General features: G+C 36.7%; 1 protein-coding gene across 7 annotated transcripts in view; it reads left to right on the top strand.

Moving 5' to 3' along the window:
* The first annotated feature begins 547 nt into the window (after positions 1 to 547).
* Positions 548 to 25,541, top strand: part of LOC106788672 (muscle calcium channel subunit alpha-1) — a 51,080-nt gene continuing 26,086 nt past the window's right edge. For 6 of the 7 annotated variants that reach the window (XR_001381926.1, XM_014752133.1, XM_014752132.1 and 3 more), the window contains exons 1-17: positions 955 to 1,908; positions 15,441 to 16,046; positions 17,002 to 17,107; positions 18,352 to 18,491; positions 19,427 to 19,533; positions 19,646 to 19,798; positions 20,798 to 20,994; positions 21,140 to 21,243; positions 22,446 to 22,609; positions 22,700 to 22,808; positions 22,923 to 23,068; positions 23,280 to 23,353; positions 23,456 to 23,607; positions 23,769 to 23,886; positions 23,965 to 24,057; positions 24,332 to 24,452; positions 24,737 to 24,828. Coding sequence is in view for 6 of the 7 variants with exons in the window: in XM_014752133.1 (XP_014607619.1) it covers positions 15,715 to 16,046; positions 17,002 to 17,107; positions 18,352 to 18,491; positions 19,427 to 19,533; positions 19,646 to 19,798; positions 20,798 to 20,994; positions 21,140 to 21,243; positions 22,446 to 22,609; positions 22,700 to 22,808; positions 22,923 to 23,068; positions 23,280 to 23,353; positions 23,456 to 23,607; positions 23,769 to 23,886; positions 23,965 to 24,057; positions 24,332 to 24,452; positions 24,737 to 24,828 (2,208 nt within the window). In the remaining variant the exon portion in view is untranslated. Of the gene's footprint in view, positions 922 to 954; positions 1,909 to 15,440; positions 16,047 to 17,001; positions 17,108 to 18,351; positions 18,492 to 19,426; positions 19,534 to 19,645; positions 19,799 to 20,797; positions 20,995 to 21,139; positions 21,244 to 22,445; positions 22,610 to 22,699; positions 22,809 to 22,922; positions 23,069 to 23,279; positions 23,354 to 23,455; positions 23,608 to 23,768; positions 23,887 to 23,964; positions 24,058 to 24,331; positions 24,453 to 24,736; positions 24,829 to 25,541 lie in introns of those variants that run through there. The other variant, XM_014752129.1, reaches the window with a different exon arrangement.

Here is a 25,541-nt window from a genome sequence, read left to right as displayed (position 1 = left end):
TCTCCGTCCACGTTACGGTGGATATATCGGTAAAAAGGAGGCATTTACCTTCTCCACCCTGTTTTGTGTTCTTTATCAGGCGCGTGCGTGAAAAGGGAAAGGCGCGGATGGTGTTGGCCGGAGGAAGGGTGGGAACGGGGGGAGGAGGAGGAGGAGGTAAAGACGGTGCGTCGACTCGGTGTTGGTGGGGGTGGGGCGTCGCGACGCCAGGCGTCGCTGGCGTCGAGCCGGCGACGTATCGTCGACTCGAGCGTGTCGTGTGCCGTCGTCTTCGTCGTCGTCGTCGTCGTCTTCGTCGTCATCTTCGTCGTCTTCGTCTTGATCGTGATCGTGATCGTGATCGTGATCGTGATCGTCGTAGTTTTTTCGGACTAGTAGTGTGTATCTTCGTCCTAAATCTTATGACAATCCTTTCGTAAAACGAAAGAGAGAGACACAGACAGAGAGAGAGAGAGAGAGAGAGAGAGAGAGAGAGAGAGAGAGAGTGAGAAGGTGATAGGAAGAGGAAGAAAAAAAGGAAAAGAAAAGCTCATCTAATCTTTCCAACTCTCTCTCTTTCCATTTTGGGGTATTTTCCTTTCTCCGCCCGTCACCAAAAAAGAGAGAGAGAGAGAGAGAGACTTACATACTCGTAGGGTGCACTGGCCGTGGAGAGAGAGAAAGAGAGAGAGATACGAGTAAAGGGACGTTGACGTGTGTGCGTTGGGAGAAATATAGAGATAGGAAAAGTGTGGATTTGGGGTAAAGAAAAAGAAAAAGAATAAAAAAAAGAAAAAAAAGAGAACAGCACGCGCGATGCGTAAGAAATAAATTAATAGGTGAAAATAATCGCGTAAGATATCCGGTGCTCCTCGTGCACCTCTCCACGGCGGAGATCCGGAAGGAAGGAGGCGTGCTCTCCAAGGGAAATAAAAGGGAGAGGTATATATATATATATACATATATATATATATATATACATATATATATATATATATACATATATATATATATATATATATATATCATCCGCGCGCACCATTAATGCGCTACTTTTCCCAGAAACAATCGAGCTAGCTAGCGCGCCAACCGATTTGGGATTTTGCCGAGCAACCGAAACGACCGAAAGAAAACGTCAAGATAAACTACCCCGTAATACCGGGAACACGTTCAACCCCCTTCCAAGTATATCTTGGTCGACACCACCTCTTCTCTCGTTTCTCTTTTCACGCGCGTCCTGTATATATATATGCATATGTATAGATATATGCGTACCGCTCGCGTATACGTCGGGGTACATATATATAAATATAATCGAACGTACCCAGATATCTATTTATAAGTTTACACGAGAGAGCGAGAACAAGAGATAGATAGATAGAGAGAGAGAGAGAGAGAGTAGCAGCGACGATCGTGACGTTGCTAGCTAATGCTACTCGTCTAGTGCTACGTTATCTTTGGGGTGCCGTTTGTGATGATGATGATGATGATGATGATGATGATGATGCAGATGATGCAGATGATGTGGAGGAGGATGATGATGATGATGATGATGATGATGGTGGTGTTGGTGACGACGATGGTTGTTGTTGTGCGTACGTAAGAAGAAGAAATTTTTTACAGTGTTGCGGGAGAAACTTCTTTAGCGAAAACCAAAGAAAAAAAAAAAATAGGGAGAAGGTGCTAGACGAAAGATATCTTGACCGTTCCTCTTATTATTTAGTTTCTTCTTCGTCCGACAACGCTCTTTTTCCTTGAGAGAAAAAGAGAGAGAAAGAGAGAGAAAGAAAGAGAGGGGAAAACAAAGTGTATAATAACGCGAACGAGGTCTCGTTTAAGACGGATATGAGGAGCGGATACGCCCGGTTCACGTGATACGCACAAGATTGCTTCTATCGTCAAAGTTTTTCTCTCTTCCAAAGATATGCGGTAAGTTTGAGCACCTTTTGCCCAAATACAAATATGTTTTACACCAAGCAACAATTAATATCACAAAAAGTTAACGAACGTAAATGTTGTGCAAACCGCAACCGAAAAAGTCAACGGACTCTGATTGTGAGAATTAGAAGCAGCAAACGAACAAACGTGCGAACAGGGAAAGAGAAATAAGAATGAAACAGATATAGGTGTTGCTGATTCCTTTCTCTCTCCCCTTTTTTGTTTTTTCTTTTTCTTTTTTTCTTATCGTTGATAATCATCATTCCGTTGGTAGAATAATAATAAAGCGCATCTCCTTCGTATAAATTCGGATATCCGAAATTCTAATCCCGATGATTCATCGAACCACGATATGGTCTTCGGAAAAACATTTGCCAAATTTTCTTGGAATCTAACTCGTCGACGTTTTCGATTTTGGCCGACGAAAAATCAACGGTGTTAAATCGTATATCAAGAAATTTTACGTCCCTTTTCTTTTCTTTTTTTTTCTCTATACTTCATAAGGTATTATTACTACTCGCGTATAATTCGAATGCATCACTGATGCAACATCATTGTATATGCCTTTTTTTTCAAACTTTTCTCTTGCAATTAGATAAACGAGTAATTAGCTATGTTTTTTGATTCGGACCTAAATAAAAAAAAAAAAAAAAAAACAAAAAGGAACAATTTGTTCTTTCGTATCGTAAATAAATTGGCTCTCCTACTTTCCGCCACTTTGTTTTATTCTCGATGTTCTCTCGCAGGCAGCGATAAAAAAAATGTTAGGAAATAATAAATTTGAGTAAGAGCTTTGAGTCAGCTGTGCTGTCGACTGCCAACCCAATTGCCAGATAGGTATCTATTTAATGATTATAACGAACGGTTCCTAAAGTAATTTTAGCATCGAGGTCGATCAACCGGACGCGAAACTCGGAGAAATTCAAATTTTCTAAAAGGGATAAAAAGGAAAAATCTGTAATGTGCTTTTATCTATGGCGGATTCATAGTTTTTGCGCAAACACGCGTGTACGCAAAACTCATACAAAGATTAACTGTAACACACACACACACACATATATATAATAGGTCTCTCACGAAGTGGCATTTATTAAAATGGCGCGCGTATTTTCCGTCCTGGATAACGCACGACTTCTCTGGTACTTATGTCGTACCTACGACATACGTCATTTTATTATACTCGACGTGCAAAACGCGACCCAGTAAACGGTGCGCAACAGCAATGCATTTGAGAACAAATTTTAGACACGGGGGAAGAAAATAAACTAAAAAAAAAAAAAAAAAAAAAAAATAAAGATAAATTTTTCTACCCGTTAGGACACGAAGAAAATATGATAATTTATTATATCGTAGAGATGTGTATAGAATTCATGTGAATTGTTGTTCATCTACCAATCCCTTCCCTCCCCTTCCTTCCTCCCACCTCTCCCCATCGCACAGGTAACGCGTTTAGTCGTTTATGTAAAACATTTATCAACATGCGCAAATTATTTTCACATATAATACGATATTCATTATAAATATAATGTATGAATGCAAATTTGTGTGTCTACCGTTCGATCAGATTATTAATACAATCGCGTTTGACAAAGAAATTAAATAGGGTGATTACATTTAACGATATAATATAAAGCAAACACTCCTCCTTCCCCGTTTTTTTTTTTCTCTATCGTTCTCGTATACTTTTATACGCGCTATACCTATTATTACACTTTTTTTTTGTCGAAATGTTTCATTGTTCTTAACCGAAGTCTCGACCGAAAATTATTGATTCTAACACGTGCAACGCGATAAAACAGATAACGCGATGTGCTAGGACGGAAATAAGGTATTCGGTTCGGTGGGGTAGAGTCAACCTAATTCCAAGTTAATTTCTAATCCAAGAAGAGTAATACCAAAACTGAAGTATCATAGTAATAGTATTCGCTAAGTTATTCCGATAGATTCTAATTCACCCCACCTTCTTCTTCTTCAGCAGCTTTTTTTTCTCGGGCACGTTCTACGATAAATTTAACGGACCTCTCTTTTTTTTTCTTCCCTTCCCTTCCTTCCTTCCTTCCTTCTTCCTACTATTCCTGAGTAGTATGCGAATGTGGATCGCGATAAAATAAATATACGATGGCTCGGAGCAAAGCTGATGGGTTCCGAGAGAGAGAAAAAAAAAAGATAAAAAGGGAGAGAGAAGTGTGTATCGAGAGGAAGAACGGATAAACGAAGAAAAAAATAGAAAGGGAGAAGATAGAGAGAGAGAGAGAGAGGGGGAAAGAAAATTTGAAAAGATAAACTATGGGTTAGAGTAGTCAGCTAGCTTTGGCCGATGTTTCATCGCAATGCTTTCGACTATTCCGAAAAATCGTTTTAACGTATTCGTTCGTCCGACAGCTTTGCCAAGAGAACGAAGGATTTGCGGTGGTAAGGAATGTGGGTGGGATTTACCAAGTAATACGTGCGATGAACTTTAACTAAAGTCCTCTTTCGGTGTCGTGATACTTTGATGCCGACGACGACGACGACGAAGACAACGTTCGTGGTTATAACTTGCACGTTGTTTTCTAATCTTCCAAAAAATGACAGAAAAAATCCTGACTTTTAATCGAATCTCTTCCCATTTTAGATCGTTCCAGTTAACTTTAAAGATATTTAATTAACCCATATAGACGAGATGATTTTATACTGCCGACAGTTTGTTTCGTAGCAAAAAAAGCACTCGACATTTTTTTCTAATATATTTTCAGCTAAGTTTGAAGCTTTGACAATACATTGATGGTTAGATCTAAACCAAGGTAAAGTATTCTTTCTCTTTCTATCTTTTTTTCTTTTGTACGCGTATATTACTACATATGTACTATTCGAGTCATTCGGTTCGAGAAACAAAAGCTTAGGGGTTCGTTCGAGCGTGTTTGCGCGATATTCGGGCTAATGATATTCGATATCGACGAAACTAGTCGTGCGAAGTAAAACCAACGGTGATCGGATAGAATACACACACACACACACACAGAGACACACATATATATATATAGAGAAAATAGAAGACACGTATACGTTGAAAATCGACTTTGATTTGCCTTAGAATGGTGTCGTTCTTTTTTATTGTCCTCGAGGTAACCTCGAAGAAACGAAAAGTCGTTCTCTCCCTCTCTCTCCCTTTCCCACCCTCTCTCTTTCTCTTTCTTTTTCTCTCGGGTAGTAGTCGAACGTTGAGCAAACTCCGAGCAAACTTATTGCCATGAAGGAAAAGATTTTTATGTCCAAGCGTTCCCCGTACATGACCGACTACTCCCCTACCTTTCCCTTCCCTTCCCTTCCCTCCCTTTTCCTTCCTTCCTTCCTTCCGTTCTTCCTCCTCTTCCTTTTTCTTACGGATGGAAACTTTCCGATCAATATCTTTTATCGCACAAAACCACGTTGAATTAACCGTGCATCCTTGCTCTCTTATTCTGTACACACAACAAACGCATACAACACAATATGCATTTATTTATACGGATTAGCAACCCCCCTCCCTCGAAAAAAAAGGATTTTCTTTTAAGGTTACGTGTATATACATGACGATCTGAGAAATAGATCGATTTGTCTCACGACTTATAGAGTTCGAGGGCTGTTATAAATAAGCCCCACCATTTCTTATTGTATTTATAAACTCACGCTCTTTGACATTTCATTCTACGTATCCGCGATTTGGATTTCATTTTTGATCTTGCGTCTACGTGTGGCAGAATCGTTACCTTACAAAACATGATCAATTAGAAATACACACCTTCCTCCGCCCCTCCCTCGTGTTCCTATAAAGGCATACAACACCTAAGTGTTTTATCATTTTTCCACGTTATTTTTTTATGAATAATGTTTTTAAAAAAATCCTATATATAGTTAATTGTTCGTATATTAAAACAATATATTTAAAAGTTTCTTCAATTGATGTGAAATAGATATATTCTAATCGCGTGAAGTTTGAAATCTGTTAAAAATGTATCATTGGAAACGCGTATTGTATGCAATTTTAAAACGTAAAATCATTTTTCTGTTTCAATCACGAAACTGATATATTATATATACGCAAAGACTCGATACACCGATCGTAGTTTTACCAAAATAATTTACGTTTTCGTTAATTTCAACGTCAATCATCCCTCCCCCCATCCCACCTACGAAAAAAAACCAAAGCATATTAAGTATCGGTTGGTTAAATTAAGACGCCAGTTTTGTATACGGTATATATTTATGTTCTATCGATATTTATCTGTCTCTAAAATACTAAAGGAGAATCGGCAATTCGTTTGAAAAACGTCTATCGATTTTTCGTTCTAACAGAAAAAGAGTAAGAGAGAGATAGAGAGAGAGAGAGAGTGTGACGAAGAGAAAGAAGGTGGGTTGATACTGTAAAAAAAACTATACCATACCATACGATACGATACGATACGATTTACAATGTTACAAGCCAATTCTATTCGCTTCTGATAAAAGCGAAATTATGCTGACCTCGAATTCGAGGGAAATAATAGACATGGCGCCAGTAGAAAACTTCGTCTCTTGGCTTTCTTGCAAATAGAAAACGTTACCTTATTATTTCTTGGTTACGAACCCCTGTCGTAACTTTAACGCTAAAACCCACCGGACGCCTCTTTGCTTCATGTATATTCCATTCCAATCGTGAGCAGTTAAAAAACAACACAGACACACACACATCTTACAATTAATATAGAATGAGATTTTAGCCCCAATTGGGGGAAGGGGGGAGGGAGGGATTGAGAGTAATATATATTTTCTTTGATTTATATACGAATAAAATTGTTATATTTCATGCCTTTTTGCCGAATTACAGGACACTGTGATCATTTGACCAACCCCCACGTTTATTTTATTTCCCCCTCCCCCCCCCCGTTTTCGTGATTTATAACACACCATTTGGTTTATATTTAAAATAATTATTTATACGTGTTAAGTATTCAACGAATGTAACTAAAAAAAAGAAAAATAGAAGACAAAAGCAAAGCAACAAGAATATACAGAAAGAAAAGAAAAGGAATGGAAATATAACGGGGAAAAAGTCGGTGCATTGGGAAACAATGGATCGAGTTTCGATTCGAGTCGTGAAAAAAATGGATATGTGGGGTGATGGGGTGGGTGGATTACACTGCCATCGGAGAAAAGCTTTCAACAAGTCTAGCCAATACAAACCTAGCCACGCTCGAATGAATTCTACATCCGCGTTCGAGATAATCGGTCTCTCCGAGTTATTGTCGCATTTTACCGTGAGACTTGAAAAATTCTAAAAGAGAAAGAGACAGAGAGAGAGAGAGTAAGTCGATACGCGTTTTTCTAACACAAAGTGAGCCTAGTAAAAGAGGGAAAACGGGGCGGGGAGGGTAGCTAAAGCTTGTTCAAAAATAATGAACATTTATCGTTGCGCTTGATGTTAAGAATTCGTATAATAAAAAAAAAAAAAGAACTAAGCACCGGGTGAATATATACGTGACTATTCATACGGGGGTGGTTGGGGGTGGGTTTGGGGAACTATTAAAAAAAGGTACAACGACGATACTACATTTGTTCGGCCAAAAGTTAGAAATACAAATGGGTTTTGTTTAGAAACGAACGGAATATTTCTAAAAAGTTATAGGACAGTGCCTGGTTTTCCTTTTTTTTTTTTTTTTTTTCTTTTCTTTTCTTTTCTTGTCATGTCTCCTTGTTCTCTCGACAATTTATTTCTAAGTAAAAGTTAGGTAGATCAAACCCATTTGCCTAGGGGGGTTGGGTGGGGTATATTCCCAAGTTTGACATCGTCATAACCGACAGGGGATGGACACATGGGTTATTTTTTACTATTTTCTTTTTCATAGGAAAAATTCTCGTATATACAATATATATATATATATATATATATATATATATATATCTTTCTCTTTGTCATTATCTTTTTTCAAGCCCCGTTACTTTTGCGTATACATCTTTATGGAAGATCTCTATTGTTCCCTTCGAATAAGTTAAAATTTTTTTATATAAGTATACGTGTACTAAAATAAGGTAAAGGTTTGTTGCGCGTTTACGAAAAAACAATTCATTTATAAATATATGCAGGGTGCAACAATTCGTCTACCTGCGAGACTCTCGTTTGTTTTTTTCTTGTTTTAAAAGAGTTCAAATAAAAAGAAAAAGAAAAAGGAAGTTAAAGAAAAACATGAAAATACTTGCCGCGGTTATCGAATTTATCTTTTTTTTTTTTTCGCGTAATTTATTTAATTCCATCATGAAATGCGCAGTCTCGTTTTTCATATGGTCTCTTATAGTTTAATCCACTTTCAAATACTAGCTGCTTGCTGCCTTTCCAAGTGAAATACCTTTTCCCAAAATTGATTTTTCTGTATATGGCAAATAAATCTTTCAACGTTTGATACAGAAAATCCTCTTTACGTCTATGCATTTTCCATGAAAACGAGACAAGACTTCGGTTCCTTCGTTATTGAATTATTATCGATAGTAAAAAGAAGAAATACAAAGAGAAAGAAAAAAAAGAAAAAGAGAGAAAAAGACACACATAGAAAAAAAATACATTTGAACGGTCTGCTATATCGTTTTATTGTTTATTAGAATTCTTTTTACGTTTAAATATGTCATCGATTTAACATTCATATTCCGATGTCAGAATATCTCGAATACTAGTAACGTTTGAGTATCTGCTTCACTGCTTTAACACCAGGGAAATAGCGTTTCCTTTGGTTCCGTGACAGCCTGTTTCCGTGAACCTCTAGAGATTTCAACGCAAAGATATCGATCTACGGTAATCGGAAGGGTGGTTCTCACTCTACTACTTTCTCTCTTTCTCTCTCTATTCATCTTCATTAAAAGACAAGGATGATAGGAACCGATAATAATTTGCCGTCGTCTCGTTTTACTAAGCGGATTTACGAAACTTTCCATTGAGGGGAGTAGTAGTATTCCTTGCTTTTCGTATATATATATATATATATATATATATTGGAAAATTCGTCGAATAAATATCTTTACCGATATTATACAGTTAAGTGCGTTATAGAAATCTGCACGAGCAGAAAAGGGAGACGAAAAAGAAAGGGTGCCCATAGGAATGAATAGTGCCTATAGGGATTGACAATCGAAAGTTACTTTCTTATCGTATCACAAAAATGGGGACCGTTCTTGATGGTTCCAAGAGACTTCACAATCAAACGTCTTTCTTCAAATATAATATAGGATAAAAAAGAAAAAAGGGGGAGAGGAAAGAAGCACGTGATTTTGACCCAAAAGGAATAAGTATTTGAGATAGATTCGAGAATGGCACAAAGATTGTTCCGAAAATAATATTACTCTAGAAACGTGGTCGAATCATAGATAAACCACCTATTAGGTAGGTAAAAGGTATGGGGGTGGAAGGCGAATAAATCCTCCTAGAATAAAGCCCTCCTCCTCCCCTGGCAACTGAGAGGAAGAAAAAGAATAGAAAGATTTGGTGAATTAGCGAGCAGAAAAAAAAAATAATAAAATAGGGGGGGGGGATCGAAAAAGAAGACGAAAGAGGAAAACCAAACGGAATGGAAGAAAAGGTTAGGAAGGGTGGGGGTGGTGGTATATGCTCGATGTATAAAGCCCAACAACGACACTCGTAATTCGGATAATAAGGCCGACGCTTTTCGCCAACTTTATCGCAGGAAATCCTCGTGGAAAATGGGGAAGAATAAAAAAAAAAAAAAAAAAAGAAAAAGAAGAAAAATCGAAGACCCTCTTCTTCTTCTTCTTCTTCTACTTCTTATCTAACTTCTTATATATACACACACACACTCCTACATATTATACGTACGTATATTTATGTATGTATGTATGTATGATCGTACTTTACAGGGAATTTTTAATCGTATCTCATCTGACTCGAGAAAAATAGGTCATTGAGCTGAATTATCTTATATCTCGCGTCTTTAACTCGTCAGATTACGATTTATCTGTTATAAAATTTGTTTACCTTAAAATAAATATACGTATTTTTTTCCCAAATAGTTTCTTCATTATAATAAACCGTTTGACATTTTTTTATATATTCCAAGAAGAATATTTACGGTGTCCTCGAGAAAGAAAGTGAAACTTTCCTTTTTCATTTCTTTTCTTTTCTTTCCTCCACCTTCATCTCATCTTCTTCCTCGTCTCGTTTAGAGATCAGAAAAGATATTTACACGTTTCCTATAGTTATCCAAGTGAATCGATTATATTTTTTTGAGCTGTGTTATAATTAAAATCACTACCCCCGTTTAAACTTCATCTTATTCTCTTTCTTTCTGTCTGTCTGTCTAATATGCAGTATTTATGGTAGATTCCTTAAATATAAAAAAAAGGGTGTGATCATTCGTTGTCCTTGCCATTGTATCGTCATCGTCGTTTTAACTCCTAAGGTCATCTTCCACTTGCATAGACGAGAGTTACCGGTGTGTGTTCTTTCAAGTATCTCTTCAACAAGGAAAACGCTCATTCTGCAGTTTTACAAAGGTACCTCGAGGTCCCGATTAGTCCCGCCTTCGTGACCCAGGGTGTCAACTATTTTTACGTTTTTTTTTTTTCCTTTTCTTTTTTTCTTTTTCCTTTACCTCCTTATCCTCTTTCCCTCTTTCCCTCTTTCTCTCGTTTTCTCAATTTAATCTTTTCTTCCTTCATTTCTGACGTACACACACACACACACACACAAACACACACATACACACACTTGGATATATTTTTCTCAGTGGTCGTCGTCGTATCGCTTCTCTGTCATTTCCATTGAAAACATTGTGAGGGGGTGTTTGTGGTGGTGGTTGGCGGGGGTGGGGGGTGGTGCCACCTAAGTGGAACGAACGGATGCGGACAAAGTGCGCTTTTCAAACACGTATCGATGTGTTCGAGCATACAATTTCACTTTTAATTGTAAAGCCAAATGAACTTGCCTTTAACGTTTAATCCTTTCGAATGCGCAATTGAAATAGCAGTTATTTTTTTTTTTTTTTATCGAATGACACAGCGTGTTTTTGTTAACTAAGCGAGAAGAGAGAGAGAGAGAAAGAGAGAAAGATAACGAAGAAAATGAATTATTACGTCTAACGAAAGTATATTTATTTATTTATTTATTTATTATGAAATATAATGAAGAAAAATATTGCTATGAAAGTGGGTAAAAATGTGATTACGATTTTAGGACGAATGAAAAAAAATACTACTTTTAGGATGGTAGAATAAATACCACCTTACTTCGGTATTTCTTTTCGATTTTTAATAAATCACGTTCGGTCTCCGGAATCGATGAGTTTCACGGTAGAGTAAACAGCGTAATATATATATAGATATATATATATTTGATAGGTAGGGTAGAAATTTTCGGAGTACAGTTTAGGAAAAAGAAAAAGAAATATAGATCAGCAATAATAGAGGACGACGAGAAGTATAAATTCTGTTCCTTTGTTTTTTGTTTTTTTTTTATTTCGTTTCTTCTAAATTATTTTCTCTTTCGTTACTCGAACCTTTTATTTGTTTTTTTTCCCAATTGCATAAATAAATCAAGATTTAAAGTCGTAGATATATTATGTGTATTTGGATTTTCAAATGGTGCTTTTTCCATAGTTCAGTTAGAAACTCATCTTCGTGAAGAAGTTGAAGTAAGATACATTTCAGGTCGAGTGACTGCATATTTTACGAATGATTCCGTATTACCTTAGAGAAGTTTAAAAAAGTAACTTCAGAATATTGTATCTGTAGTTACGTGTTGTAAAGGGGAATATAAAATTCGAATAGGGGAGGGGGTTAATAATGGGACTATCGAATTAAAAGACTCACGTTTAAAATACGAATAAAAGATTCTTTGAAGGAGAGGGTGAGGATGTGTGTGGGGGTGGTTGGTGAAAACGTGGACGAACAAAAAATAAAGATAAATTGATTGCATATATATATAAGAGTCTTGTTTTGTGAAATATATTATATATAATAATAATATGTCGCATATTTTTGAGCAAATATACGAAAGAGATAATACGAACGCGTGAGATGATGTTGATGATGTTCCGAGGAAGATGGCGTAAAAAAGAAAAAAAAAAAAAAAAAGAAAGATCGTAGCAAAAATAGAAAGTCATATTTAAAACGTTGTGTGTATCCGTCGTCCCGTCTCGTCTCCATCCTTGTGTCATTCACGAGAAACGAATAAAAATGGGAGTCAAAGAATTTCAAGGCCGCATATAGATTTTCATCGTCAAATATTCTATTTCGATTTATAGGATCTCGATATCACGGAGATAATCAGTCTCGAAAGACGTAATTAATAGGTAAACCGCTAGATCGATGCCAGAAATTCTCGCGTTAATCAATCAGAGATTTTGGATAACCGAAATGCCAATTCCCATTTCGTAGATGGTGTTCTTCTTGATTGACAGCTTCATTTCTATATATATATATTAGTTTAAATTATTAAATAGAAGATGGCGTGTCTCGATACGATGGATTATTATTATTATTATTTAGGTTTAGTCTCTTTAGGGTACTCGGCCTTTTAAATTCGGTTAACATAGATGAACATCGAGTTTGCATATCGGATTTGCACGGAAAACGCTTCGATCGTTTTGTATGTTCGAAGAACGAGCAGCAGCAGAAGCAGAAGCAAAAGCAAAAGCAAAAGCAGAAGCAGCAGCAGGTAACCGGACCAGGGAGTCCGGCCTTTGCTCGAAAGCAAAGTGCCGAACTAAATATAACTCCGTTAGCAATACTCGGCATGTATCTTACAACAGTAGCCACGTCTTTGTATCTATTAATCGACGTCGACGCCATTGTCAATCAAGCACGAGATTATCCCTTTCGATTTTTATACTTCTTCTTCTTCTTTTTTTTCTATTTTTTTTTTTTTTACGCTCCTCTTGTGTGCGATGATTTTTTCCTTTGCCGTCGTCGTTGGTAGCCAATTAAAAAATATCTCTACGCGATTTAATATATTTACAATCGAAGGACGATTATTACGCCGTAATTGCGTTCTATGGTGTTCTACTATTAGAATATGTGTTTTTTAAATTCCATCATGAGAATGATTTTTATTCTCAAGAAAGAGGAGACATTTTCGCGTATACGCTAATATAATGTAAATCAGAATGACTAAATGGCTAATTCAATTCTGTATTCTCGTTAAAAACAAAACTAAGCCAAATATTAATTTGTTTCGCAAAGATATTCGTACGTACTATTCGAGTTATTTTATGATAAAATTGTAAAGTTACTATTGTACTTGGATACTATCACGAAACAAAATTCAATAAGTTTACTTTATTCGTTAAACAAATTTGTACTAACGACGAAAACAAAGTAGGATTCATTAACGTAGAACTGACTATCATTTCTATCTATAGCAAAATTTATTTCAAATACCGTACCGGACGTTACTTTCTATTTTATCATTATGATTCATTAACATATTCCGTGAAGTGCGTCAGCGAATCATCGACGATGCTCTACCCTAATGACAATTAACTAGTTTGGAAAATGTTTCTTGAAAATAATTGATTGCGTTAAATAAATAAATAAATAAATAAATAAGCTGACAAACGTTAAATGTATTATCAAAGTTATTTAAATGAATTTAGTTGGAGACCAAGTTCACGCATTTTCGCGAGACAAACCTTGTGAACGCGTACGTATAATAGAAGCTTGGTTCACAGGTATAGCATTCTAGTTTTTTGGGCTGACTAAATATAGCACACGTTACCGGCTATAAATCCCAAGCTCCCGGATTCGGCGGGGCTCAGTATGCTGCTCTCCTATTCTGTGCCACCATCTTCTACAAATCGGATTTTGAAGTTTGACCGATGATCGATGATGATAATGCACTCTAGCATTGATCCAACATCCATGGAAAAAAAAAACAAAATAATAGCCATTTATAAAGAAACCGAACGTTTTTTATTCGACTAATCGTCGACGTTTTCAATAAAAAAAACCTTTGCCTATAGAACAATACATTTTTCAAGATTATTCTTAACGATGCCCCCACTGTATAGAATTTTCCCGATAAAAAAAAGAAAATATCCGAATATTCAACGAATCGAAGAAACAAAGTAACAAGGAGGAATAGTAAGGCGAACAAAAGTGGGGGGGGGGAGAAGGTTAGAAAAAAAAGGAATTATAGGTTATAGGAGGGGTGGGTGAATCTGTTGACAAGCTGTGGCATGAAGGAGACGTGCGCTATTGTTCTTTGAAAATAGAGCTAGCAAAATCACTCACCGAAGAAACGCACGTTCTTAATTCTTTGTTAAATCAATTTTTAACTCTATATTTCTAGATATTTTATTGATTTTTGTCTATCATCTGACTGTTCGAGAAAAAACAATGACAAAAGATTGTTGTTCGTCGTTGACCCAGGCCTACGCAAAGTATATCTAATCGACCATACGATTTTTCGCTTGGTATCATTTCCAACCATCGATCGGATAACCAACAAACCGGTTCAGAAATTTTCCTATCGAAGCTCACGCAACTTTTGATATTCCAATATTCTAAGCTAGCTAGCTAGCTAGAATAGATGTTTGTCAATTTAAATGACTCCAACTTTATATTTATCGTCCGGGATTATACTTTATTTTTTTTTTCATCTAACTATGGGATGAGGGGGATGCGCAACGATGAAAAGGTCATACATACGCGTCTGGGATTAATACTACTATGAGTTGCTCGTCGCGTGGTGATTCGAGGAAAGGCCATGTCAGGGGGATCCTGTTAAGAGTGTCTTGTATTTTCTGCGGCCACGTTCGTACGCTCTTTGAAATTCTCAAAGGGGTAATTGCATCGTTTGAACGTTGCCACCCTTTAGTGGCCTAGATATTTTCTCGTTCTTTCTTTTATCACTCTACTCGGATAGAGAGAGAGAGAGAGAGAGAGAGCTAACGCAAATCTAACGTAATTTCCAACGCAATGGAAACCCGTAATAGCTAACTAGCCACCGTGTACAATATTACTCTCTCTCTATCTCTCTCTCTTCTTTTACATCTCGCACGACGATTATTTATTATTACTTTTCCGATAGAAATTCACGTAGAGAAATATAATAATAATAATATACACGTCGAGTCGTATCTACAAATTGAAACGAAAGTTATCGCACGCAGAGTGGTAAGTGGATGGCTGAATTGGTTTGTTAATAAAGTTTCATTTAAATTCACACACGTGCATACGTAGGTCGGTAAAATTGAAAATATTTTATTAAAATCGGGCCACGATTTCTTGGCACGTGTCGAGTTTCCGTTTGGTAGTTTTCGCCTCTTAACAAGTTCCACTCGCGTCAAGCAGGTAGGACACATGGAGTGTGTTGTGTGACCTGTTGATTGGATCGAATTAGAGTGGTACGCGAAAGAGGGAGACCACTTTGCATGAATATGTATGTTGGAAGAAAGATATAGATTTTGTGGTGGATTTGAGTGGACTATACATACTTTTTTCTTTCCGGATTATCGCGGGAAGTTTTAATAAGAAATAGTAATAAATAATATATTATATTAATAATGATTGGATAAATGTTACAGGTCAGGGAGGAAGGTTCGTAGGAGCCCAGTGCCGTAGCATGCCGGCGTGCTGGGTGAGCCGTTGGTGCGCTATTGAGTCAGCCGTGGTGGTGGTGGTGGTGGTGGTGAAACAGTCCCTTGAGAAGGGTACTCGTCGAATAATCAGTAACAGCGGTAGAAGCGTAAAAAGCATAAGGACCAGAAGCAGGAGCAGGAGCAGGAGGAGGAGTAGAAGAAGAAGAATAAGGAGCGATCTCGGCTGGAGGAGCAGCACGGAGCTCGACACTTCGGACCGATGAGCGCGGGGGGGGATGGGAGCTCGGCATTGGTTCCCTCAGGGGTGCCGGGCTCCCAGCCAATGGCCGCGACCCCTTCGACCGCGACCCCCCCCCACACCGGCGCGGTCCGTTCCTCCGCGAGCCCTGGCCCAGCCGGTGCCCCCGGTCCTCCCACCGGTCCACCGACCGGGCCCCCCCCGACCGCCGGTGCTGCTGCTCCCAAGGCCGCGGCCAAAAGGCCCGCCCGTCGCGCTGGCAAACCACCGCCCGACAGGCCTACCAGGGCCCTATTTTGTCTACCCCTTAAAAATCCCCTTAGAAAACTCTGCATCGGTGTCGTCGAATGGAAGTATCCTTTCTTATTTTCAAATGACTTATTGAAGTTATACTTATTTTCGGCGCGTTTTGGAAAAGTGAAGTTAAATACGCGACCGAAAAATCGACACCACGAAGTTGTCGATATTTACGATGCGCGGGAAAATTGAAATTATTATTGAGGTTATATTCGTTTTGGTACGCTAAAAAAGTATAATTTCTTACGTGTGTACATAAATATACACATCAGTTTTTGAAGTTATACTTCTTTTGGCGCGTTTTGGAGGAGTGAAGTTAGATATGCGACCGAAAAATCGACACCACGAAGTTGTCGATATTTACGATGCGCGGGAAAATTGAAATTATTTTTGAGGTTATATTCGTTTTGGTACGATAAAGAAGTATAACTTCTTACGTGCGTACATAATTACACACATCAGTTTTTTTTTTTTTTTATATATAAATACATTCGCCGATTGACCTCCGGATCATTCGAAAATATTCCAATGAAAAAATATTCAAAGCATATTATATAACTTGGATATTTAAAAATGCAATGGAGTCCAATGGGTGCGTGGATGCGAAATGAAATGACCATGAATTTCGTTTGAAACGGGCTAGTGCGAGTCACGAAGAAATATCTGCCTGTATGACCGCATTTTCGCGATGCCCTCCTCCACCGCCCCCCCCCTTGTCTGCATTTATGAAGACGTTTTTAAGATATTATCTCGCATTTGAATACGTAAATACATATGATAGAATTTTCCTTTGGCAAAATGGGACGTGGGGGTAAGAAAAGAATAAACCTAAGCTTAGCAGAATTCTTTATTACTTACGACGGCCAATAATAATAATAATAAAAAAAAAGAATTTCTGCATGATTGCAAGGATCTATCAAGCGAGAAAGTATTAATCAGGAAAGAAATATCTTGATTAAAAATAATCTTTTGACATTTGTAATTTTCCTTAATAAGAATCTTTTAACACAGACCCTTCGAATGGCTCATCTTGATGACGATATTTGCAAATTGCATTGCTTTGGCCTTCTACACGCCGTATCCATTTGGTGATTCCAATCAGACCAACCAATATTTGGTAAGTACTCATTGTAAAGTTGATTATTAACTTTCTAACGGAATTCTGGGATCGTATCAAAGGTCATGTACGTGATAGTAACATAGGAAAAACTGAATAAAAGTAGAAGGAAAGAATATAGAAGAAAAGAAAAGAAAACAAAAGAAAACAAAACAAAAAAATAAAAAAAAAAAAACAAAGAAATGTAGATGTGTAACTATAATAACGAGTAGGAAAGTAATAGTTCCGTTCGTCGAACCGTTCGTATGTGCCGCTTTATCGATTACGAGAGGGCAGGGTTCGTGGCACGAAAGTCGTTCGAGCTTAAAGTTCAATAATTGTTCAATCTTGTCGGCATCGGTGTGCATCCTACCGCACAGTAATTGGATAGCACAATACGACGCGTCTACGGTGGATACATCAGAGACCCGACAAAAGAAATACAATATTTCTTAACCTTACTCTTGGGATGCATTAAAATGGTTTACAATCGGCTTTTACCGTTCTGCGGCGGAAAAAAAAAACAAACTCTTACATTGGAACAGGAAAAAAAAACATATGGGAAAACGCATTCGATGTCAAATCCCCCACACACCCCCTCCCTATCCATCTATTTATTTATCTATTTATTTATCTATCTATCTACCTATATCGTACATATGTAGAGATGCATACTACCTTTCAAGAATGCAATTTTCCCTTCTTTCGCTCAGATACCTGTGTTACTTTTCATTAGTTCGGCTCACTGACTAAAATAAGTTTTTCTTTTTTATATGACACGGTTGGCTCTATAAAGGTGCCTGCCTATCTTTGTAAAAGATTAAAAATATCGCGCACATGTGTTGTCACGTATATATATAGTATATATTGTATATATATATATATATATGTGTGTGTATACTAATGGTCAAGAAGGTTTAAAAACGCGATTAACGGTTAAGAACGCTTTCTTTCTATCGAAAAATCGATGGCCTTTCATACATATTCTTGGGGGGAAGGGGTTGTACGACAACGCACGATACTTCGAACGCGTAGGTTGTACGGATGTTTACACCCTCGCAAATAACCTGACGTGTTCTTGATATTAATACGTCACACACACACACACACACACACACAGATGCACACACGATTCGTACGTATGATAAAATGGAAAATCAATTCTACCAAAGAACACACGATGGTTTTATCAACATTTAAATCGATTTTTATTGTCGATTTATCATTGATACTTTCGAGTGTTAATAAAATTATTTTCATTACAGGAAAAAATAGAATACGTATTTCTCGTGATATTTACGGCCGAGTGCATAATGAAGATCATAGCTTATGGATTCGTCGCCCATCCGGGTGCATATCTAAGAAACGGCTGGAACGTGCTTGATTTTACGATAGTCGTCATAGGGTGAGTTTTATTCTTTAGCATTTATTTTCAGTTTAAAAAAAGAACTCGTAACTCCCCCACCGCCCCCCGCGGCTCCGCCAATTATTTTTCCATAAGAAAGATAATTATATCGATGAATAATTCGAATAAGTATGGTTATTAAATCGTTGCAAATTGAAGTAAATGAAGTAGGGGGGTGTCTATTATTGATTCTAATCTAATTGGTCAAACATGATAACGATCGATAGGGTTGCGCACGACGGTGTGTGTATTTTATGCGCGATGCTGACTTCAAAAGAAGTATAAAAATAGACATTCTTCTAATTCCCGCAAAAGCATACAATCATATAAGATTCCTATCGTGGTTACTTTGTATTTCGATAATTGAATTAATAAACGCGCGCGAGCGCTTTCTTCTAATATAACTCGGTAGTTTCTTATGAAATCCTTTCCGTTGAATCGTAGTGATTTACTTACGCGGGAAATAAGAAAAAAAAAAAGACGATTCTTGGCGATTCTTCGTCTCGTCGCGATTGCTAAAGAAAAAGAAAAAAAAAATAATATATCAAGGACGCAATAGGATTGCAGCAGTCGTCTTGGTTACGAACGATAGATAGATAGATGGTAAGGGTTAGAAACGAAGAAAAACTTTTCACGACGTCGTAAAACACCATAGATGACAAAATCTAATGCAAGAAAACTTGCTCACGTAACGATGAAAATATCTTCTCTACGAACGTTTTGACATCGTAATGGTGGTGGTGGGGGCGGGGGTCAGGAAACGTTTGAGATTGTTCGATTTTTTACGAATTGTCAAGAATTTTAAGATCAAACTTCGATTTAAAAAAATAAACCCACTGGACGGGGGTGGGGTGGGTAGTAGAAACAATCTTCCCTTTAATAAGATTATTATTACTAATTGTAAAATAATCTTTGTAATATTTGATTGTTCGTAGAATGATGAGTACCGTATTAGCGATGCTTATGAAAGAAGGATTCGATGTTAAAGCGTTGAGAGCTTTTCGAGTTTTACGACCTCTCAGGCTGGTTTCCGGTGTACCAAGTAAGAAAATGCATTTAGAGAATGAATTAATTGTCAAAATATATTATTCTGATTTTTTTGGTGATAATTAAAGTAAAACGGTACGTTTTGTAATGTAATTTCGATTCAACAGGTCTTCAGGTGGTCCTAAACTCCATTTTAAGAGCGATGATCCCGCTCTTGCACATCGCATTGTTGGTACTCTTCGTCATCATCATTTACGCTATCATTGGCCTTGAATTATTTTCTGGAAAGATGCACAAGACTTGTAGGCACAACGTAACTGGTAATGAAGAATTTTGATATTCTTCGAAGAATCATGGAAAATTATTTAGCTAATTAGAATTGTTTCATTTTTGTTTCCATTAGTTTAACTTTGTGTGTGTGTGTCCAACACGACGAATATATTTTTCTTCATTTAAAAGTAAAATAATCTAGCAAATGAAATTATGTCGAGAAACGGGAGGGTAAGGGATCCAAATAAAAAGCATAAAACACAACTTTGACAGGAAACAAACTAGGGGAAAAGGGAAGGGTGGTTAAGGGATAGAAGTTTGGCGCGGAAATCGTTGAAATACTTTTTCAGTTTAACCTGGTAACACAGTTTTCGTGTTAGGTTAGATTTTAAATATGATTCAGTCAGTTTAATTATTCTTATCGGTTAATACGCGTGAGTTCTTAATTCACGCGTATTTTATTATCGGATAAAAACAAGTTGCCCTTACGAGAAAATCATATATATACGAGAGTGATAAATTTGACATAGAGAAAATACATAAGAATAATACTTGTAGAGAAATGAAAAAGAAATGGCGTTACATGGGAAAACCGATAATGGTATGTGCGCGAATATATATATCGGAGAATAAAATGGTGCTGTTGTTCTCAGTGTTCTTGCCAAATTATTTTATCGCAAGTACTAGCTCGAGTTTGAGGGAAACTACGATCGATCGTAGAGTTAATGGGTTCGTAGTAGAGGGAAAGAGAGAGAAACGATAACATCTGACACATTCACATTTTTACGATGATTTTCAGGGATAAAATTTTTTACCAGGAGAACAACGAGACACCAAGAGAAAAAAAAAAAAGAAAAAAAGAAAATTTCGCAATACCCGCGAGAACAAACGTCGTTCCCAGGCGAAACATATTTTTTTTTAGTCGAGATATAATATGATATAACATTAGAACAATTTTTCTATGGGCGACCATTTATCTATTTTGAATGTTTATCCAACGAAATTGGCTAACCAATTGTTGGACAAAATTCGCTTTTTATATTTCGCAGATGAGGTTATGAGCGATCCAGTTCCCTGTGGTCCTATGGGTTTTCAGTGTAGCAACGTTGGTCCCGACTATCACTGCAGCAATCAATTTTGGGAAGGTCCGAACGATGGCATCACCAATTTCGATAATTTTGGTTTAGCCATGCTCACAGTCTTTCAATGCATCACCCTCGAGGGCTGGACCGAGGTACTTTACAATGTAAGTTTTTAACAACCCTTTTTTTCCAACGCGTTCTCGTAGAAAACAAAAGAAACGAATTAAATCCACTCTAGAGTTATTCTCTTTTTCTCTTCTCGTTCTTTTTTTTTCTCTTCTTCTTGTTCTTGTTCTTCTTCTTCTACAGATAGAAGATGCGATGGGAAGTTCTTGGCAATGGATTTATTTTATTTCTATGGTCATACTTGGTGCATTCTTCGTGATGAATTTAATTCTCGGTGTGTTGTCCGGGTAAGTGGATAAACGAAAAATAATAAATATCAATTCGCATGACAAAATCTCGATCATTATTTATAATATAGTAGTATTATTTCTATTCGAAGAAATGATCGTAACTTTTCGAAATAATATAAGCGCGTAAATAAGCCGATTGTAATTTCATATTTACGTGAAAGTATTAAAACCATTTAAAGTATCACAACCACGCGAGTATCGTCTATCGTTGTTTTAGAAGACCTAATAACATCGATTAACTTTTATCATACTCTTTTCAACAGAAATAAAATATTGTACTTTATCGTTGGCATCTCGATATAAAATTTTGTAAATTTTTCAAAATTATTTTCATTTAAAACGATGATACGTTTAATAGATGATATGATACACGTGTAATATCAAACGTATTAAAACGAGTTAGATATCTTCTTTTAAGATACGTACTTGCGTAAGTGTATCTTAAATACGTGCTTCGTAACCTATCCGTCCTGAGGGAGTTTTGTAATCCTCGACTAGGGATGAGATATAAATATCTCTTTCTTTAGGTACCGACACACTCCGTTGCATATCGGCAAAGCAAACGAGCCGATCGATGCGTGAAAACGATATCGACGATAGGCGTTTATTTTCCCTCCCTTTTTACGTTTAACTCGTCGTTCGAGTCCAGATGTATGTATGTATGTATGTATTTATATGTTACCGTCAATGACAGAAATACGTCATTGTTAGTAATTCCTCGGCATTACTATTAATGCAAAGAACCTTCAGACGAAGTCAGAAATTGAAAAATTCTTCCACTTTTTCCTAAGCATCGAACATAATACTTTGATATTCTATAGAATGTCAAATTACTATTTAAACAACGTTGAAAAGAATACGGTAACATATATAGAAGTGTACATACGTATTTGGGAATGTGTTTTTATTCTTGAAATCCTTCTTTAAAATACTAATTGACAACGATTATAAAAAAATCATCCCTTAGGAAAAAAATAGAGAAAGATTTATTTATATTTTCTTTCGGATAATCCTTTGATGGGAATTCATTTGCGTGCTGGACGCATGTTCAATTCGGTTCGGTTCATGTCGTTTGCGTTTTTTTAGTTTGAACGAATAGCCCAATTAACGTTCACTCGAGATCCCTCTAATTGCGATTACAATCCCGTATATATGGATTTTTGTTGGTATTCTTATTGCGAATACTACACACACAACAGGGAGTTCTCTAAGGAAAGAGAAAAGGCCAAGGCTCGTGGTGATTTTCACAAGTTAAGAGAAAAACAACAGATAGAGGATGATCTTCGAGGATATCTCGATTGGATAACACAAGCTGAAGATATCGAACCGGAAGCCGACGAGCCAAAAAATCAAGACGAAAAATGTGAGTAGGATTTCTTCTTCAATAAATTGTTTAACCTATCATCTCGTGAGAAATCCTGATAAAAAAATAGTTATATTCGTTTTTGTCCAGCTAAACAACAAAACGAAATGGAGAGTACCGATCAATTGGAAGGTGACGAGGAGTTCAAAGGTGTTCAACAGGAACCCGTATGGAAAAGAAAGAAACGAGATTTAGATAGGTATTATTACTTTTTTTTTTTGTAATACCATTTCGATCCTTTTTTTCCTAATCGTACATATGTCTATTTGAAATGTTGTTAAAAGTTTTATTTCTTTTATGAATTAATTTCCAGGGTTAATCGACGATTGAGACGAGCCTGTAGAAAAGCTGTCAAATCGCAAGCCTTTTATTGGCTCATCATAGTGCTCGTTTTTTTAAACACCGTAGTTCTCGCGACCGAGCATTACAATCAACCGCATTGGTTGGACGAGTTTCAAGGTAAAACCGATTGCGCGGGGAGAGAATAGTTCTCCGCTTCAAAAAATTAACAACAAAAAGAAAAAAAAAAAAACAAAGAAACTATACGAAAACCCTTCGAACGTTTTCTACTTTGATTTTTCTCCACCCTATCTATCTATCTTTCTTTCTGTTTCTTTCTTTCTCTTTTCCCATTGTTTTTTTTTCTCTTGTGTGTGTTTTTCAATTACAGAGATCACCAACATGTTTTTCATCGCTCTGTTCTCCATGGAGATGATCCTGAAGATGTACAGTTTAGGATTTCAGGTAAAATGTTTTTTCTCATCGTTACTTTTCTATAATTTTTCTTCTTTTTTCTCCCCTCTTTTTTATTCAAATCATAATTTATATGTATATATATTCCTATAGGGTTACTTCGTCTCTTTGTTCAATCGTTTCGATTGTTTCGTCGTAATAGGCTCGATAACCGAGATGATCCTTACGAACACAAATGTAATGCCACCACTCGGAGTTTCCGTGTTACGTTGCGTAAGATTGTTGAGAGTATTCAAAGTAACCAAGTAAGTATCCGTTTGAAAACGTTTGATCATTTAGTTTCCTCTCGTCATAATCCCCATACCCCTACTTTTGTTTATTACTTCTAAAAGATTATTTAAATCCGTTTCATTCGAGTGTTTTGTTATATCAAAAGATCAAATTGAATTGTTTTGATTTTTCCTAGATATTGGAGATCGCTCTCGAACTTGGTGGCTTCTTTGTTGAATTCGATTCAATCAATCGCCTCGCTTTTACTTCTGCTCTTCCTTTTTATCGTCATTTTCGCGCTCTTAGGAATGCAGGTTAGCCATTTGAGATTATTTTTCAGCTTTAGAACGTGTGTACTTTTTTTTTTCCTACGTTTAATATCTTTTTTACAGGTATTCGGGGGAAAGTTTAATTTCGCCGATCTCCAGGACAAACCTCGGCACAATTTCGATAGTTTTTGGCAAAGTTTGCTCACCGTTTTTCAAGTAAGAGAAAATATATAAATAACATATATGTATATTAGCTTCTAACGCGACTTTAATTAACGAAACTAATTGCAAAGTGGACAATTGAAATGTCACGCATAGATAACTGCACCCAACATTTTCGTATTCCTGATAGCGTGCGCGTATCTTTTATCACTTCCCATTAAGAGGGTTTTAACATAGTACTTGAAACAATATTACAACTCGTTCATTATTATATTAGTAGTTGACATGAAAATTAATCTGGTATTTTCTGGTTCCTTTCATTTTTCAGATATTAACAGGTGAGGACTGGAATGCAGTAATGTATGTTGGAATTCGTGCTTATGGGGGTGTTTCTAGTCCCGGTGTTATAGCCTGCACTTATTTCATCGTTCTTTTCATATGCGGTAACTGTATCCTTTTTTCTCGCTAATGACAATAATGATTCTATCAACTATTGATGCTATTATTTTTACAACGTTCAAAGATTATTTTTTATGCAAAGGGAAAAAAAAGCAAGTAAATTAAAACAACGTACATTGACACACACACACACGCGTCCTATTATCAAAAGGATTTTAATAAAAATAAACTTCTAATATTCTCCAAACTATTATTATTCCCGCGCGACAATGAGAATTATTTATTCGTATAATAAAATAGCAGAATTAAATCCTTAACGAACGAAGCAACACAGATATACTTCTGAACGTTTTCTTGGCCATCGCTGTGGACAATCTTGCAGATGCCGAATCGTTAACGGCCATTGAAAAGGAAGCCGAAGAGGAGGTAATTAAATTATATTTTTACAAATGCATCATCTATTTTTTTTTATCTCTCCCCCATAGCCGTGACTTTGAGAAGAGCTTGTATTCTTTTTTTTTTTTGTATTTTCTTTTTTTGACTTATTGTACCTATCCTATCCATCGCGAGTACCTTCGTTTACCTTATGAAACATTAAACGTTCTTGTGTGTTAGCTATGACGATAATGTGTGTCGGTGACAGTGCATAGGAAAAAAAAAAAAAAAAAAAAGAAAATGGAGCGGCAAGTGATCGCTTTTATAGCCATTTATGAAGTTACTATGACACACTTGCATATAATAACTCGACGTCGATGATGTTCGAACCCCGCGCTTGAACGGATTTTTAACGCTCGTTGCGAATCCTTTTCCCATGCATCCCACCGTATTCCATGTAAGCTCGAAACAACTTTACCTACACACACATACATATACACATGTGCACGCATTACTCTACATACGTGGTGATACTAAATATAGATAATCGAGTACGCTGAAGTCTTTGCAATTACAACATAAAATGCTTTAGTAATTTTTCTAACGATTCGCATTTACGAAAATTGAAATTTCGATGCAATGGCTCTCCCCAGCCCCACCCCCATCTACGGATATAATTGAAATGTTAAATTTAATATATAAGTCTCAAAGGGAGTTATAGACGGTTAATAAATCTTATGAACAATTAATTTGAACTAGTTGTA

This window comes from Polistes canadensis, unplaced genomic scaffold, assembly GCF_001313835.1.
Source record: "Polistes canadensis isolate GaletaPanama2010 unplaced genomic scaffold, ASM131383v1 scaffold_148, whole genome shotgun sequence".
Taxonomy (NCBI): domain Eukaryota; kingdom Metazoa; phylum Arthropoda; class Insecta; order Hymenoptera; family Vespidae; genus Polistes; species Polistes canadensis.
Note: the sequence above shows the minus strand (reverse complement) of the source record. Positions and strands in the feature narration are given on the sequence as shown.